Source organism: Hyla sarda, chromosome 1 (assembly GCF_029499605.1).
Source record: "Hyla sarda isolate aHylSar1 chromosome 1, aHylSar1.hap1, whole genome shotgun sequence".
Taxonomy (NCBI): domain Eukaryota; kingdom Metazoa; phylum Chordata; class Amphibia; order Anura; family Hylidae; genus Hyla; species Hyla sarda.
The window spans coordinates 112,740,958-112,758,974 of record NC_079189.1 but is presented as its reverse complement, the minus strand read 5'-3'; the positions used below and the strand labels follow the sequence as shown (position 1 = coordinate 112,758,974).

At 39.7% G+C, this 18,017-nt stretch overlaps 1 protein-coding gene across 21 annotated transcripts in view; it reads left to right on the top strand.

Annotated features, from left to right (window-relative positions):
* Nucleotides 1-18,017, top strand: part of TENM3 (teneurin transmembrane protein 3) — a 2,657,329-nt gene that overhangs the window by 2,355,220 nt on the left and 284,092 nt on the right. For all 21 annotated transcript variants that reach the window (XM_056560421.1, XM_056560526.1, XM_056560513.1 and 18 more), the window contains one exon: nt 3,260-3,497. In XM_056560421.1, the coding sequence (XP_056416396.1) occupies nt 3,260-3,497 (238 nt within the window). The remainder of the gene's footprint in view (nt 1-3,259; nt 3,498-18,017) is intronic.

Here is an 18,017-nt window from a genome sequence, read left to right as displayed (position 1 = left end):
GCATTTTTTGTTTTTCCACATTTGGAGGGCTTCAGGGTGGAGACCCCTGACTTTAATATTCAAAGACTATCCTATGGGTAGGATACTAATATCAGATTGGTGGGGGTCCAAATCCCAGCACCACTGCTGATCAGAATATTGATGGGGCTGTGACGCTTGTATGAATGTTGCAGTCCCTTCATCATTGCTTACCAGTTACAGCATCATACATTTGGTAGCAGCTATACGTGGTATTGCAGCTTATCCAACTCCCTTCAGCGACCTGATCCGCGGGGATGCAAGGATTTGGATTCACAGCCGTTTCAGCTTATACTAAGGATATGCCAATAATATTGAGCTCCCAGGCAACCCCTTTAAAAGTAAATCTCCACCCTTAAATATAATTCTTTTTTTTATTACTGTTTATTATTGTTAGATGATAAAATTGCATTTGTCTGCAGCGGCCATTAGTATACAGTTCCTAAATTCCCCTAGTTAGAATTATATAACATAACTCTATGTCTATCTATAACGAACCTACCTTGCCCGGTTCCAGCGCTACCTCGGATCTATTCAAAGCATAGTGCCAGGGACCGACCATGGGACAGGGAGAGTGAACCCTAAACTGACCCTTAAACAGCTCTCCCTGCCTACTTGACCATCCTGAACTAAAGTGAAGTGGGCTTAAAAAGACATACTAATAAACAGTCGGTCACAAATCAGGAACATAACAGAAACATAGAACTCTATAGTATTAAGTTCAGAGGACACAAATCAGTGATCAGCACAGGGGACATTATAGACCAATGGTAAAGTACAGAGGAAGACACTAGCTAAGTGATCATGTACTCTATGATCAGTGCATGCACAAAACTCCAAAGATCTGAATAATGAACAAATAAACGAATAGAGTTGAAAACACCAGACAGGAAAACGGATGAGTCTAAATAGACTCCAGGAACAGACAGGAGTATAGCATAATCCCCCAGAACCTCCAGTAGACACAAAGTCCCCATGGACCAGTAACAGGGATCTATCGTTAAACAGGAATAATCGCAATGCCTCAGAAAACCTCCAGTAGAAATAAAGTCCCCATGGACAGGTAACAGAGATGCCTAGTTACAACTCAGAAAAACAGATACAACAGGATATAATTATAGAACACTGTCCACACTGAACACAAGACAGGAATTGCAATCCCTAAGCAAACTTTCAGTAGACACAAAGTCCCCATGGACAGGTAATAGGGATATCTAGATCAAAGCTGCCAGTAGACACAGAAATGTCCCCATGGATCGATAACACAGAAAACAGATACAACAGGATATAATTATAGAACACTGTTCACACTGAACACAAAAAAGGAATCGCAATCCCTCAGAAAACCTCTAGTAGACAATGTGTCTCCATGAGCAGGTAATAGGGATATCTAAATCAGAGCCTCCAGTAGACACAGGAATATCCCCATGGAGTGATAACACACTAAATGGATACAAGAGAAAACACAGTGTGAACAGATACATAACAGAAAGATTATATACAAATCCTAAAAATGACTATACAAATACATATTAAAATCTACTAAGAGCACGCCACATAACCATAGCTAAAACCAGAACATACAGGGTGCATGCTAAAACAGAGATAGTAGATTAAAAGCTCAAACAAGGAATGTTTCACCAAGAGCTCCAAAGCAGCATATTAGCAAGTCAGGATGTAATGATCTCAATCACCAGCCCAGAGTTTAGACTGGGCTGACTTTAAATAGACAAACCCTAGCTAGAATGCCAAAGGCATTAACTATTCCCTGGCCAGGGAACATAAAACTGTTTACACACAAGCAAATCCAATGGCTGTGTGTGAACACAGACATGACACATGGTTGGCAGTGTCCCTCATTGTCCAGGATTACCTTGGTTCTGCTAGGCTTGTCAGGTGACAGGAGCGCCAGGCCAGTTAACTATGTTGTTGGTGCTCACACCCCTCGGTTGCCAGAGATTTAAAGGAGTGTCTGCTATGCATAGGTGCCAGTAATTGTGGTCCTTCTTGTCAACAGCAATTCTGTTCTGCTGTGTCTGTAATTCAAATTTTACCCGAAGTGACCCGAAGGTTCTAAAGTATTTTTTTTTTGTTTGTTTGTTTGTTTGCTTGTTTTGTTTTAAATGTTAAAATGTATCAGAAAATGCATTTTCAGGTCTAAAAATTTAACTTTCCTAGGCCGGTGTTACACTACAGATGTCATCCGGGCAGCCCTAGGACTACATAGATGTTGCCGTCCCCATACACGGCAATGTCTGGGGAACGAACAAGTTCAATGTTCTGCCAAATTTTTCTGTGGGATTTTCTGGGCGGAAAGTCTGCTTAGAAAACTCCACAATGTGCCCTGTGCAGTGGAATCCCATTGCCAGCAATGGGACTCTGCTGCCCTGGAATTTCAGGGTGGAATTTCAAAATGGAAATTCCATAGTGTGAAGCCAGCTGTCCTGTGGGTCTTTAATTCAGGTTTCTTGTTTCTTAAGTACATTAGAGTTGATAATGATCTATGTATTACATTGTCATCAGTTTGTTGTCTTTCATTTCTTGCTATGATCAGGAATGGCACCTTTGCCATGTGATGGGTGTTTCTGTAGTAATTAGGGAAATCTTTTTTGCCTTTGTTGCAATGAACTTAACGGTTGTTAACTATATGAGTCTTCTGACGTTGTAATCAGATGTGATTCAGTCTGTTAGATATCTATACTACAACATCTGTTTCACAGAGTGACCTTCTGCTGGAGAATACTTAGTATCTATTAGCAAATCAACATACAGACCTGCACACTCTGAAATCCTCTAAACTGGCAGGGTATACTGCTGTTAAGCTACCGGCTTGCTACAAATGACTACTGTTAAGTAAAGCTTAAAAGAAACACTTTTAAAATAATTATAGGAATTACATGTGTTTAAAGAACCTGTGTGATCCGTGAAGAATTGCCCATGTCATTTCGTCTTGCTTGCTTTTTCTATATTATTTTGGCTGTGCATCTCAAAAAGCACAATTGGTATCTGTCAAATAATGTTTATGAAACTTCTAATGTAAATGAAATCCAATATAAAGAAGTGAATGCCAGTTTACCATCTGTTTAATGTTAATTGGAGCACTGTGTGCCCAAAGTAAATTTGTCTCAGCGGAAATATCATTTAAGACCCTGTAGTATTGAGATTTTTTATTTGTAATTAATTGACCCATTTTAGATTCATTTCAGCATCTTAATGATTTTCTTTTTTCTATAATCCACAGAGCAATCGCCAAACAACCAAGGCCAGCCAACTTTGCAGCCTTTACCACCTACTCACAAGCAGCATCCTGCAGCACAGCAACCATCCATTACATCCCTCAATCGCAATACTTTGACACATAGGAGGAACCAAAGTCCGGCCCCGCCGGCTGCGCTGCCCGCCGAGCTGCAAACCACACCTGAGTCCGTCCAGCTGCAGGACAGCTGGGTCCTTGGCAGTAATGTACCACTGGAGAGCAGGTAACTTATTGTGCGGTTACGTAACATCTGATGATAGTGAAACCCTTTTTCTCGGGAGCAGTAATCAGAATCTCATGTAGAGGTGCTAGTTCATGCCATCACATGCCCATGCTAGAACTAGAGTTGTCAGTGCATGTTCCACCTCCTGCATGGTGCCAGCTTGATCTGTGTATACCTCTTTTCACAAGTCCTTTAGTAACGACAGGGGTGCCAAGAGGAATTGGAGCTGCAGTGATTGATTCCCATGTGGTAATAGTTAACAAAGGCGATGTTGTTCTACTGTCTTTCAATAAATTGTCAACAAGCTTCTTGAGACATTTAATATTGACTTTTATTATTAAAGCCGCTGTAATCATTGTACAAAAATGAAGGAAATAAATCCAGTACGGCAGGATAAGCAATCCATTTACTTCAGAACATCACTTCAATATTTAAATCTAAGCAGCAGAAAATTGGAAATGAAATTAAATCTTGAATTATTTTATAGTTCAGTCAAAGGCATTAAGCTATTCAATAGGTAGTATTGCCAACCTACGAAACAAACAAACAGCTCATATTAAGGCAATGTATGTATGGCATATTGATAGGCTGAATAGAGGTTCAGGTTATAACATATATTAGTTGCAGGCTAGTACTAATGTTCCATTTACATCTCATTTTTAGGATAGGTAGGGATGGGATGGCACTGCCAATATCTAATAGCCAAAATGTCAAGGTGAGGAGAAACCAGGTAGCAGCTAAGTAGCCGTCCGTTTCAATAGTATTAAGTCTGTGGTGGTGCAGGGACATATAAAGAAACAGGTTCAGTAAGAATTCTCAAATCCAAAATATAGAAAACTCCTGCACTCACCGCTCAGCTATATCACGGGATAAAACGGGGACACCGGACTGCAGAGTGTGGGTGCTCATTTTTAGGATAAGTCAACGGCATACATCCAGATATGACTGTGTTTGCTTTATTTCTCGAATTCAGTCCACCATGCCTTTTAGTTCTTCTTTAAAGGATACATAGTCACTAGTAGACTAAGTTCAGTCCATAAAAGTCAGTGGTTGTGCCACAGGTATGCTACAGTATATATTGGGGACCTTTTTCTGGTATTCCAACATACACTATGACAAACTTTAAAATGGGATGTGAATATGGGACGTGAATGGGCTCTAAATGCTATAAGACACCTTACTGCTGTAACATTTGTATACAAATCTCCTTACCATAAGTAGTAGCTGGTTTATGTAAGAATACCATTTATAAATGTATGGCCCCATACTACAGAAATTCCACACAAATTTCACACTACAGAAATTCCATACAAAATTTATGTAGGGAAATTTTAGGCAGAATCCACTTGCACCAGCCTCCCATTAATAAAAATGGGAATCTGTTGCTTAGTTCACATGTCGGAAGTTCTGTCGAGAAATTGGATTCAGGCTGAAGAATACATTTGTTCAATCAATGGGCAGTGTTAGTGACTATAACACAACATTTTTTTTTTGCCAGTTTGTTTTATAGCAAAAAACATAGTGCTAGTTCTCAACAGCATTCACTAATGTTATTTTATAATGGGCATAGTACATTATTTGCCAAACAGTGTGTTGACGCACTGGAGACACACTGTTTGGCAAATACTTGTATAGTCTAAAATATCATGGAAACTATTTTGAGATGTCAGATGTGAGATCAAGGTCCCAAAGTTTCTAAGATCCTGTTATCTAACTTGCCTTCATATCTACTTAAAGAGTACCTTTCATCAAAAACAACTTTTGACATATTATAGATTTATGTATGCAGAATGACTTTCCAATTGCATGTTATTAAAAAATATGCTTCTTTCTATTTATTTTTTCTAAAAATGACCCCTAGGAGTCTCCCTACCAATCCTGGCTAATAGATTTCAGACTCATGCTGGCTTGGCAGCTAATCACGGGGGTTGCAATTGCTGACGGGTGCTGCGGCTGGCTTCTAATTATGGGGGGTAGGGGGCATCATGTGCTGCAGGCAGAAGAGTTCCATTCAACATGCACAGCAGCCGTCCGTCCTGTCTGATTGACAGGCAGGGAGCTGTGCTGAGCTCGACTGTGTTCTGGCTACAGACTGTAGCCGGAACACAGTCGAGCTCAGCACAGCTTCCTGCCTGTCAATCAGACAGGCGAGAGCGAGTGCTGTGCCTGTTAAATGGAACTCTTCTGCCTGCAGCACAAGATGCCCCCTGCCCCCCATAATTAGAAGCCAGCCGAAGCACCTGTCAGCAATTGCAACCCCCGTGATTAGGGAGTACAAGCCCGCTGCAGCACAACAATGCCACCCCCCCCCTGAGATTACTAGCCGGCCGCAGCGCAAGGTCTTTGCGGCTGGCTTCTAATTATGGGGGGTAGGGGGCATCATGTGCTGCAGGCAGAAGAGTTCCATTCAACATGCACAGCAGCCGTCCGGCCTGTCTGATTGACAGGCAGGGAGCTGTGCTGAGCTCGACTGTGTTCTGGCTACAGACTGTAGCCGGAACACAGTCGAGCTCAGCACAGCTTCCTGCCTGTCAATCAGACAGGCGAGAGCGAGTGCTGTGCCTGTTAAATGGAACTCTTCTGCCTGCAGCACAAGATGCCCCCTGCCCCCCATAATTAGAAGCCAGCCGAAGCACCTGTCAGCAATTGCAACCCCCGTGATTAGGGAGTACAAGCCCGCTGCAGCACAACAATGCCCCCCCCCCCTGAGATTACTAGCCGTCCGCAGCGCAAGGTCTTTGCAAATCTCCCCCCCCCCCTAGCAATTACTGGCCTGTGGCAGCCCTCCGCAGATCTGAGAGGCCCCCCTTAATACTCACAAGTCTGCCCGCAGAGGAGGGGCAGAAGTGAGAAGTTAGCCCATGAAGGGTTCAGCTGACATCAGGCCTGCTGGGCCACTCCGCCTTCCTCTCTAACAGACAGCAGGGGAATGAGGAAGCAACTGATCATGTAAAAGGTAGGAAAAGGGGTTTTAGAAGAAAAGGTAGGATTAGAGTCAGGAAGAGTCAGGGACAGATGGCAGGGGGGAAATTAGGGACAGATGAGTTCATGATATGTAATCTTTAATGATTTAAAGGGAACCTGACATGTTCAAAATACAACTGAGCGGATTGATATGTGTTTTTATGTTAAAAGATTCAATATTACTAGTAATACATACTCATATATTTTCTTTCACTTGGCTAAGAAGTATAGTGAGCAGTCTTTGTAGCGATTGACTGCCTTCCCCTATAAATTTGCATACACAAGCCATTCATTGAGTAGGACCACCCACTAAACTCCTTAACCCAGTATGGGCAGAGATTTAAATGGGCATTGTAACGTAAAAAAAAACTTTGACTTGCAGAGGCATGTCATAAGTTTTGATCTATTGGAGTCTGAAAAGTTTTTTAAAGCGACAGGCTCACTTTAAATGAAAATAAAACAAATGATAAGGTTTCTCAGATTGTACGGGTCCTAACAACTAACCTACCTACCAAATTACAGCAGTATTAGGCCTAGGCTTCTAGACTGCTCCCAGGTTAGCTCCAGTGTGACTAGTCACACATACAATGGGAGAGGGAGGGACAGGCTACAAGCCCCACCCTGGTTGGCTAGCTATAGTGCTGGCCTCACAGGTGAAACCTTAATGCTACCCAGTATGATGAAAAGGGTGCATTAGTATAAACTTTAAACATGAAACAACTTACAATTGCGTGGTCTGCAATGGCAAGAGATACTCAACCCCAAGTGCAGTTGTGCACCTATATTGGGATGGAGCTCCTGCACTTGTGGTTCGTTGCTATGGGCGATCCCCAGCATAAAATATGCATACAATGGAGGATGCCTGCAAACGGTCACAAGTACCACAAGGGCATCCTACACATGATAAACGTGTGGATGCATGACATTTAAACATTAGACAAATTCACCGATGTGGTCTAAAATGGCAGATAATCCTCAACCCCAAGTGCAGTTGTGCACTGTAAGCTGGGGTAGAGGTCCTGCATTTATGGACCACAATATAGGTTCACTACTGTGGTAGATGTTACAATGACATTAACTAACCCTCAAAACTGATGTTAAAATTGAGACATTAGCCAGTATATCCTTATATTAAGCACATACCTGAGCCCGCACACCAACGCCAAGGTTTCTCAGATGGTACGAGTCCTAACAACTAACCTACCTGTGCGTGATAGGCAAAACCAGGAACCAAATTACAGCAGTATTAGGCCTAGGCTTGTAGACTGCTCCCAGGTTAGCTCCAGTGTGACTAGTCACACATACAATGGGAGAGGGAGGGACAGGCTACAAGCCCCACCCTGGTTGGCTAGATATAGTGCCGGCCTCACAGGTGAAACCTTAATGCTACCCAGTATGATGAAAAGGGTGCATTAGTATAAACAAACAAATAATACCAAATTTTTCATTACTGAATCTACTCAGCTTCATCTGCTCTGTAACATTCTACTAATAACGTGGAGTACATTTTCTATGTCACTGATAAAAGAAAATCACAGATTTACTTATATTTATATATGTATATATCTGAATATAGACAAAGCCCTCTTCTGAGCTCATCTATGTTCTTTGCCATACCTGCTGAAAGCAGCATATTGAAGGCAGGAAGTGCTAATAGAAATGGACTTCTCTTCCCTCTCCACATCAGTTATGACACGGTATACAACGATTTATTGTGAGACTCATTAGTACACCGCTAAATGTCCCCAATTAATTAGCACTAGCTGAACGATTAATCAACACAGTAAATCACCGCTGTCACCTCCACAGTTTTTGATGGAGTTAAAAAGACTGATTTTGCAGGTTGTGTGTCAGTATTAATGTGGATAGCAATGTTAAAGACTAGGCTTTGACAAATATGAATATTGACAAGTCATTAACTGTTTAGGGGAGAAAAAAAAAGGAAACATAAGCAGGTAGACATCATAGAGACACATAGGAAATCATTAGCTCTTCAAATATTTTCTCTTTGCTATTATCACGTTAAGATGTTCCAAATAAGAGAACAGAATGTATAACAATTATCCACAATTATTTATGCTTCCCTTTCCAAATAAAAAACATTATAGGTCAATGATAAAGTTTCTCATTAGGACATTTCAGCCAGAACACCGTATCTCAAAGGCCACTGTATTAACTAGGTATGGAGCAGACATTAGACGGTTAGAGACAGTAGTGTGACCCTTTGAGATTTCTTTAGCTTTCTACTTTATCGGTATACAATGTCTACTTATTTATGATCACGATTAGAAGCCTCAGATCTCTCACAGAATTGTACATCATAAAAAAAGAATAATCATTAGAAACATATGAAGCAAATAACCAATTATGAGAAAGGAAAGAAAAAAAGACAAGACAGTCATTGCCGAGCTGTAAATGCATTTGTCAGGTGATTATGAACAGTGTTTTATTGCAGCTGACAAATGATCTGATGTTACAGCATAAAATAACTTAAACCATGGCTGTCAGTTCTAGGATGTGATACATTGTTGGAGATTCACACAACTAGGCTGCAATGGAGCATGCAAACCAGAGAGCCAAATGGGTTAACCTTATTCATTGGTGTTACTGCTGTTCCTTGTTCCAGCTGGTGTCTGCGTGAGTGGATTTCAGTAACTATGGCTTAGTTTTCGCTGGCCTTAGAAAGCTTCACATAAAAAATAAAATAAAATCTTATTGTGGTGGTAAACAAATCCCAGAGAAGGAGAACTAGCTCTTTTCCTATTTTGGGTGTCATAAATATAGATGGTCAGCTATTGAGAGCTAAAGATGGCCATAGAGGTAACAGTTGCCTGAAAAACCATGTGAAAAACTACTTCCAAAGAAGCTCTGAAATAAGAGGTGGTTTTGAAGCAATATTGCATGCAGATTTTAGGAAGCTTTTTTAAAGGTGTACTCCACCCTTATCCAAAGCATAGGGGATAAAATGTCTGATCGCGTGGGTTCGCTGTTCGGAACCACCGAGATCTCACCTGCAGCACCCTGTGTCATCTACTGCACGGAGCGAACTTCGCTTTGTGCCTGATGTTGGGTGATACAGCTCCACCCCCCTCGTGACATCATGCCCCACCCACTCAATGCAAGTCTATGGGAGGGAGCATTGCAGCCATCATGCCCACTCCCATAGACTTGTATTGAGGGGGTGGGGCGTGGCTTCACGAAGGGGCAGGGTCGTGACATCACGATACTCTGGCCCTTGCATCGCCCATCATCAGGTACGGAGTGAAGTTCGCTCAGTGCAGCAGATGACATGGGTGCTGCAGGAGAGATGACAGGGTTTCCCAGCGGTGGGACCCCCGCAATCAGACATCTTATCCCCTATCCTTTGGATATGGGAAAGGATGTCTAGGGGCGGTGTACCCCTTTAACTGTGTGAACATACTCCTACCTGTAGAACCTATTACATATATTGAGCCTCTTCTGACCAGTAAGGAAACTGCATGCCCATTTACAGATGTGCTGTTCCTTACTTTCTTTATTCTTTACTCAACATATACTGACATAAGCTGCACAATAATGCATTGAATTTGTACAGTGAGATTTAGAGTTCCTAATAAAATTAACTGAAAAGTAAGGTTAGGTACTAAAAGAATACAACTGTAATACACACCTAAAAAAAAAAACATCAGTATTTTTAGGCACAACCAGGAGTGAAACCAACACAAAGGAAAAACTGAAATGGAAAGATCCAAAGGATAGAGGATAATATGTCTCACTACAGGGGTCCTGCCGCTGGGGACCCCCGCAATCTTGTAGTCGCCACCCATCTGTTTGAGCTGCACGCTGCGGTGCCAGCTCACAAACAGTCGGGTGGCGACCACGGGGCCGGAATATCGTGATGTAACGACTCCGCCCCCGTTTGACGTCATCCCTGCCCCCGCTATGCAAGTCTATGGGAGGGGGCGTGATGGATGTCATGCCCCCTCCTATAGACTTGCATTGAGGGGGCGGGGTGTGATATCATGAGGGGCAGGGCTACGAGCTCCCGGTGCCGCCTCAAGCATTTGGAACAGTTTGTTCCAAATGCTGAGCTGCGGAGTACCCCTTTAACAGCTAGGACTTGGACTTTTGCAATGTCATGAAGAATGAGGGATGGAAATAAGTTATAGGCCTGCCCATTTTATAAGAAATAGGATATCTAGTAGACAGGTAACCAGGTCCTGTATATGCCAATTAAAGGCAATCACAAAAAGAAAAACCCTAGCAGATATGTACAAACCCCCAACACATTCTTCTAAAAACTAGATATAACAATAAAATAAAATGCATGACATTTCATGTGAATTTATGACTATTAAATACTTTCAAAATGAGCCCTGACCCTCCCAAGATAGACATTCAGTTTTAGAAATTCATGAGAAGGTGAAGACCTGGTAGCTTCATTTTCGTATAATTTCAATCTAAACAATGACACTTAATTTGTATAAATATAAAGACCCTTTGATATTGCAATAGATTATTCTTCCATCAATTGCTGCCCATAGATTTAAGCTGTGGTTTTATTTTTAATCCAATTTAGTTTTTCCTTGAGCTGTCATTTTACCAGATATAGATAAGAGAATATGTGAATATTATAGACATCAAGGTAACAATTTCTTTCTCCTTAGGCATTATATGGGTGATAGTTGACAGCTTTGATAATATCATATGACGTGCAGAGATGTGTCATAAACATTTGAATCATTTGCCAACTTGTCTATTGTGACTATATTTTAGGAACACTGGTATTTTTTATTGTTTTATATTATTTTTGCCATCCATCTTCTGAGAGCTGTTGACACATTAATGTATTCTGTGAAACTGGGCATTGTATTCTAGGCAGATACATTCACTGTATAATATTAATAAAAAAAATCAATTTGGTAATAGGATATTACGGTATTTAAAAACTTTTATACTTCATTATACTTAGCACTGGCTCAAACATGAGATATAAAATACATGAAGGACTATTTTATGGGCATAAGAGACTTATTCTATGTGACCCTTTTCAAATAAACTGTGCCAGAAATTTATACAGATTTGTAAATGACTTATATAACAAAAAAAAAAAAAAAAATTGCATAACAGCTGTTGTATGCTTCTTCCTGACACCTCTGTCCATGTCAGAAAATTTCCAAACCAGATGTTAACCTCCAGAGCAAACCTCTTCATTCATTTGCTCTGGACAGTTCCTGACATGGACAGAGGTGGCAGCAGAGAGCTCTGCGTAGGATTGGAAGGAAATGCACAACTTCCTCCAGGACCTTAGCTAATAAGTACTGAAAGGCTTCATTTTTTGAATAGAAGTAATTTACCCTTTTTGGCACCAGTTGATTTCCCTTTAGTGGGGTAGTCACAATAATTTTGTTCTTAATATTTAGTCCTGCCTCACTGTTCACATCTTATCCACAGTACAGATCGTGTGGTGTTTGATTGCTGGGACTCCCTGCGATCTCCAGTATGAGGCCCCAGGTCTTTGTAATTAATGGAGGGGTGAGTCACGCATGTGTTCTGCCACTCCATTCATTGTCTATGGAGCTGCTGAAGATAATTGCGTACAACACTTGGCTATCTTTGGCAGCTCCCATAGAGTATGAATAGAGCGGCATGCATTTGCTACTTGCTGCTCTTTCCATTAAAAAGACTCAGTGTCCTGTCTTGGAGATCATGGGGGGTCCCAGTGGTCAGACCCTGCCCAGTCTGATACATATCTCTTATTATATGGATAGGGTAAGTAATTTTAGCTTTAGCTTTAAATAAATAATTTACTTAGGCTAGGTTCACATTGCCGTTTGCATCCAACCAGCACAGGGTTCATTACGCTCTTTTTTTCTTTCTTGAGTCAAACGGACCCTGAAACGGTTTGTATGCACATGCTACTGCCTGGTCCCAATTGACCCCATTCACTTGTATGGGATCCGTCAGTGATCCGGTAATTTTACAGGAGTTTAAGGGAGAAAATTTTTTTTTTTTTTCTCCACTAAATTTAACAGAACTGCCGATGGAGCTCCACAGAGCCCAATGGCAGTGTGAATGAGCCCTTAGACAACTGATTTAATTCACATTATTTTAATATACATTTTAGACTATATAATTTAAGATGATTATACGTGGAGAGATGTCTAATGCTCGCACCCCCTACACAACTCAGATGTTATCCCTCCCTTTTCCCAGTGGGCTCTTATATGAATGTATTCACAGTATAATTCACAATTTGGAATATTACTACCTCATCCACCAAGCTTGTAATTTGATATAATACACTTTACTCCATGGAAAAATGGATCAGCTGTGCCTTAAGACAACTGGTTTGTAAACCATTTTTCTGTCAAACATAGCACAAAGTAGCCATTGTGTTAAATTTATACAATATTTGCAGTAGTTGCAACCTGACTTAATTAAGTAATAATTCCAGCAGAGCGGGCATTGTATGTCATTAATAAGTTACCATAGGCAAAGATTTTAATTAGTTTTAATGATTCTTTTTCTGAAATTTGTATTATTTATTTATTGAATCTTCATTGTGCCATGTATCAGCAGAACATAAACAATGCCATGCCAGGAAGGCAGGTTTGAAGTTAGTAGAATCTGTATGAACTGGTGGTTCGTAGTTTTGTTTTCGGTTTTATAATTTCTTTTCAACGTCAGTAGCTGTTCCCTGAATCACGTTTTTACTTTAAGGAAATATTTAGGACCAATGAGAGTTTAGATAAATCATATAGGTATGATTATAAGTTACGGACTGTCCTTGATATCCAAAGACAGCCCTAGTTTTTCAATGAATGTATGTGATAATATATCTCCCAGATAGCCGTGCTCATCCATTGTTCTGTGGATGAAGGTTTTAAATAGTTCTACTCTTTAAATGAACTCAAATTGAATTATGGTGAAGGACCACTAAACCCCAAAATTGATTTTTTCCTATATGAACCATGAAGGTAAAATACTTTAGAGTACAAAAAGAAACGTGTACACAGAAAACTACTGCAAAAAAATAAATAAAATAAAAATTATATATATATATATATATATATATATATATATATATATATATATATATATATATATATTGGGTGCATATGCTGTAAATTCAAGAACAGCTGTATGGACTTGCTCAAAGCAGAATATGATGGTCACAGGGTAGGATTAACAGTCAAGGTGAACCTAAGGTACTTTATCTATGGGTTGAGATAACGTCTGTGGCCAATAAAGATGTTGTCCATCATCCTTAACTACTGCTGTCCTGAGATCAGTTATTATAGTAGTTTTTTTACCTAGTTTTTGTCTTGTGGTTGTATAAGCTGGCAAAGTGAAATTAATTCACATTTCATGAATCCTATCTTGCAGTTTTAAGTCTGGCCACTAGGACTATTAATAAACTAATACTTTCAGATCTGTAAAGATCATTTTCCAGCATGATCACCATCAGGATTACATTACAATAGTTGATAATCAGAGCTCAGCCTCCCCCTCCGTGCACAATGACCTTTTCACAGGCCGCAGAGCATGCCAAGAAAACGATATATAGGGCCCCCTCCAGTATATTGTGTCTATATGTATGGGGCTTGCTGTAAAGCATATTTCTAAATGCTTCTAAAAACAAGATAGATGCCCTTATGATGATGGGCAAAACAAATTAAAAATTACAGCAGAAAAAATTGTAAAATTATCTTGCGCTAATCAGTAAAAAAAAAAATAAATAAAAACCTAGTGATGCATTCACTTATAAAGATAGGAGGCAAAAAAAAAAAAAAAAAATATATATATATATATATATATATATATATATATATATATATATATCAGTCCTTGGCTGTGTTCTTAAGCGGTAAAAGACATCTAACTCATTATCATGTGTAGTCTTTGTGTTTGATGCATAGGCCCTGGATCATGTTGATTAATCTGACTCAAAAACACTTGGATTATTCTGTACGCAGCAGTGCTAAGACCGTACATTTACACTTAAACTTTAATGAAACAGCATGAACGGGATTTCATACTATAATTTATGCTTTATTTGCTTTTGAACTATTTAATAAAATATTAACTGTACGGTTACCAAAGTTTACACTTAATGATTTATAAGAGATTGGGGACCAGGCATCATTTGATTTTCTCACATAAAATACATGCAGCAAAAGTGCGTTCAATTGGTAATTCGCTACTTTACACACAACTTTCTGAAAAGCTTAGCTAAGAGATTATTCTATTTGATAGCAAATCTTACATTTAAAATTCTCCTTTTATGACCCTTTATATACAGTAGGAACCCTTGTAAATTAAAATTTAAGGACCATAGTTTTACTCTTTAAAATATCTAATATTAACATCAGAAGATACGTTTAATAGAATTAGTAAATTTTCTCCTCAGAACGACTAGTGTTTTACTGTCTGTGGGTGTATTTTCTTTTCTTCTTAATTCAATATACAAGTAAACTGTTTTAATATGCATCTTCTGGTATTTTCATTAACATTCAGTACTCGATAGAATTAAAAGCAAATTAAACAGTGTGTATTGTATATGTCATGGTATTTGGTATAATGCTGTTTGAAATGAGCTGAGAAACACACGCTTCACAGGGAATTATAATTAAAAATATATTTTATTATAACATGCCAGCATTGAATGGTCCCTTGCCGTAGCCCTTTGTACGATTTTCATGTTAAAGTACATGGCCAAATGGGAGCATTCTGTAGCCAGCTTATAGAACAACTAGACTACATGCTCCCTGATAGTTTCAATTTGCAAACAATATAGGTTCCAGGTTCCTGGCACATTCAGATATGCAAGAATTATGGGAATGCAACAGTAACATAAGACACCCATGAACATTCAACATATACTGAACACAACATATATGAAGGGGGTTATTTTTCACAAAAATCCATACTAAGTATTGATGAGCGGCATGGGCCATATTCGAATTTGCGATATTTTGATAATATATGGACGAATATTCATCCTATATTCGTGAAATTTGCATATTTGTTTCCTTTTCTTTTCCATGCAAAATTCGTAATGAAATACGTAAAATGTGCATGTGCGATTATATCTTTCAACTAACTTTCCCATTGGTTGCTAGGGATGTTGCTAAACTCTGACAACAGTATTTGCATCCTTCTCATTGGCCCACAAGCTAAAAGAAGGGAGGGATCAGTGTCCTCTGGAAGTGCCGATATTTGCAAATTTTCGCATATTCGCCTTCTTTGGACCACAAGCTGGAAGCAGGGAGGGATGAACACTTTTTATTTACAGAGTACAAATCATTGTGATGTGTACTGTGAAAGAAAAAAGAATATTCGTCATAACGAATATATTCCACAAAATTCTAAATATTTGCGCAATCGCAAAGTGACGATATTTGCGATAAAATTTGCTATTCGAATATTTGCGCTCAACATTAATAATAGGGCCATGTTCACATGTTCACATAGACATCTGCCACGGAAATTCTGCCGTATGCACAATTCAGCAGAATCCCATGAAATCAATGGGACCCTGCTGCAGCGGAATTTCTGAGCAGAATTTTTCTGCAAATTCTGCTCAGAAATTCCTCCATGTGAACATGGCCTAATACTTTGGAACATCTAGCTGGCTTTAACTTCCTCATACTATTGCTATTTCTTTGTGCATATATAGAATTGAAGAAGTCAAATAGCAATAATGATAATGGCTCTATCATTAACACAATTTCACAATACCACACCCAACAGAGAAAAAGATATATGCATTAACCATTTAACCAAGTTTGATTGCCGCGTCTTAAACAAATGTAAACATTGCCGGTTAGCTCAGTGGTGCTGTTTGGGACCGTCACAGTGAAATTGCAGATTTCGGGATGCGAGGAGGATCCCTACCTGCCTCCTCGCTGCCCCATTGCTGAATGACTGCTCCATGCCTGAGATCCAGGCAGGAGCAGTCAAGCGGCAGAAACACTGATTAACGCTATGCTATGGCATAGCATTGAACAGTATGAGAGATCAATGTAATGCATGTTATAGTCCCCTATGGGAGCTATAACATTGCAAAAAAAAAAAGTGAAACAAAAAGTAAATAAAGATCATTTAACCCCTTCCCTAATAAAAGTTTGAATGACCCCCTTTTCCCATTTAAAAAAAAGTGTAAATAAAAATAAACATATGTGATATTGCCGCGTACATACATGTCCAAACTATAAAAATATAGCTAATTAAACCGCACGGTCAATGGCGCACGCGCAAAAAAATTCCAAAGTCCAAAATAGCGTATTTTTGGTCACTTTTAAGATCATGAAAAAATAATAAAAAGCAATCAAAAAGTCCCATCAATTCAAAAATGTTACGATAATAACTTCAGATCACGGCGCAAACAATGAGCCTGCATACTGTCCAGTACGTGGAAAAATAAAAACGCTATAGGGGTCAGAAGATGAAAATTTTAAACATATTAATTTCCGTTCATGTCGTTATGATTTTTATTTAGAAGTAAGACAAAATGAAACCTATATAAGTAGGGTATAATTTTAATTGTATGGAGCTACAGAATAAAGTTAAGGTGTAATTTTTACCGAAAAATGTATTGTGTAGGAACGGAAGCCCCCAAAAGTTACAAAATGGCATTTTTTCTTCAATTTTGTCTCACAAAGATTTATTTTTTGTTTCGCTGTAAATTTTGGGCTAAAATGACTGATTTCATTACAAAGTAGAATTGGTGGAGCAAAAAATAAGCCATCATATGGATTTTTAGGTGCAAAATTGAAAGGGTTATGCTTTTTAAAAGGTAAGGAGGAAAAAATGAAAGTGCAAAAACAGAAAAACGCTCGGTCCTTAAAGGGGCGCTTAGACATCTTATCCCCTATCCAAAGGATAGGGCATAAGATGCCTGATCACGGGGGTCCCGCCGCTGGGGACCCCCATCATCTTGCACGCCGAACCACGTTTAAATCAGTCCCAGGAGCATGTTCGCTCCGGGTCTGATTACTGTCTATCACGGGGCCGGAGCATTGTAACATCGCGGCTCCGCCCCGCCCCCTCAATGCAAGCCTATGGGAAAGGGTGTGACAGCTGTCACGCCCCCCTCCCATAGGCTTGCATTGAGGGGGCAGAGCCTGACATAACATGGGGGTGGAGACGTGACATCACAATGCTCCGGCCCCGTGATTGACAGTAATCAGACCCGGAGCGAACATGCTCCGGGGACTGATTTTAATGGGGTGCGGCGTGCAAGATCATGAGGGTCCCCAGTGGCAGGACCCCCGCGATTATGCATCTTATACCCTATCCTTTGGATAGGGGATAAGATGTCTAAGCACCGGAGAACCCTTTAAGCATTAAATATAATTTATCTATTATCTGTTTCCAATTCATATATACAAAGAGATATAAAGAAATAATCCCCCCAAAAAAAATTCTGCCACATTACTAAAGCATATCATCAGATGGGCAACTTGGTTAGTTCTGAACCAATTTCTCTCTGAATTTACCCAAAGATTCATATTTTTCAAAAACAGAGTCTTTTTTTTAATTAGATTTGCTTTTGGCAAATTGCAGTGAGAC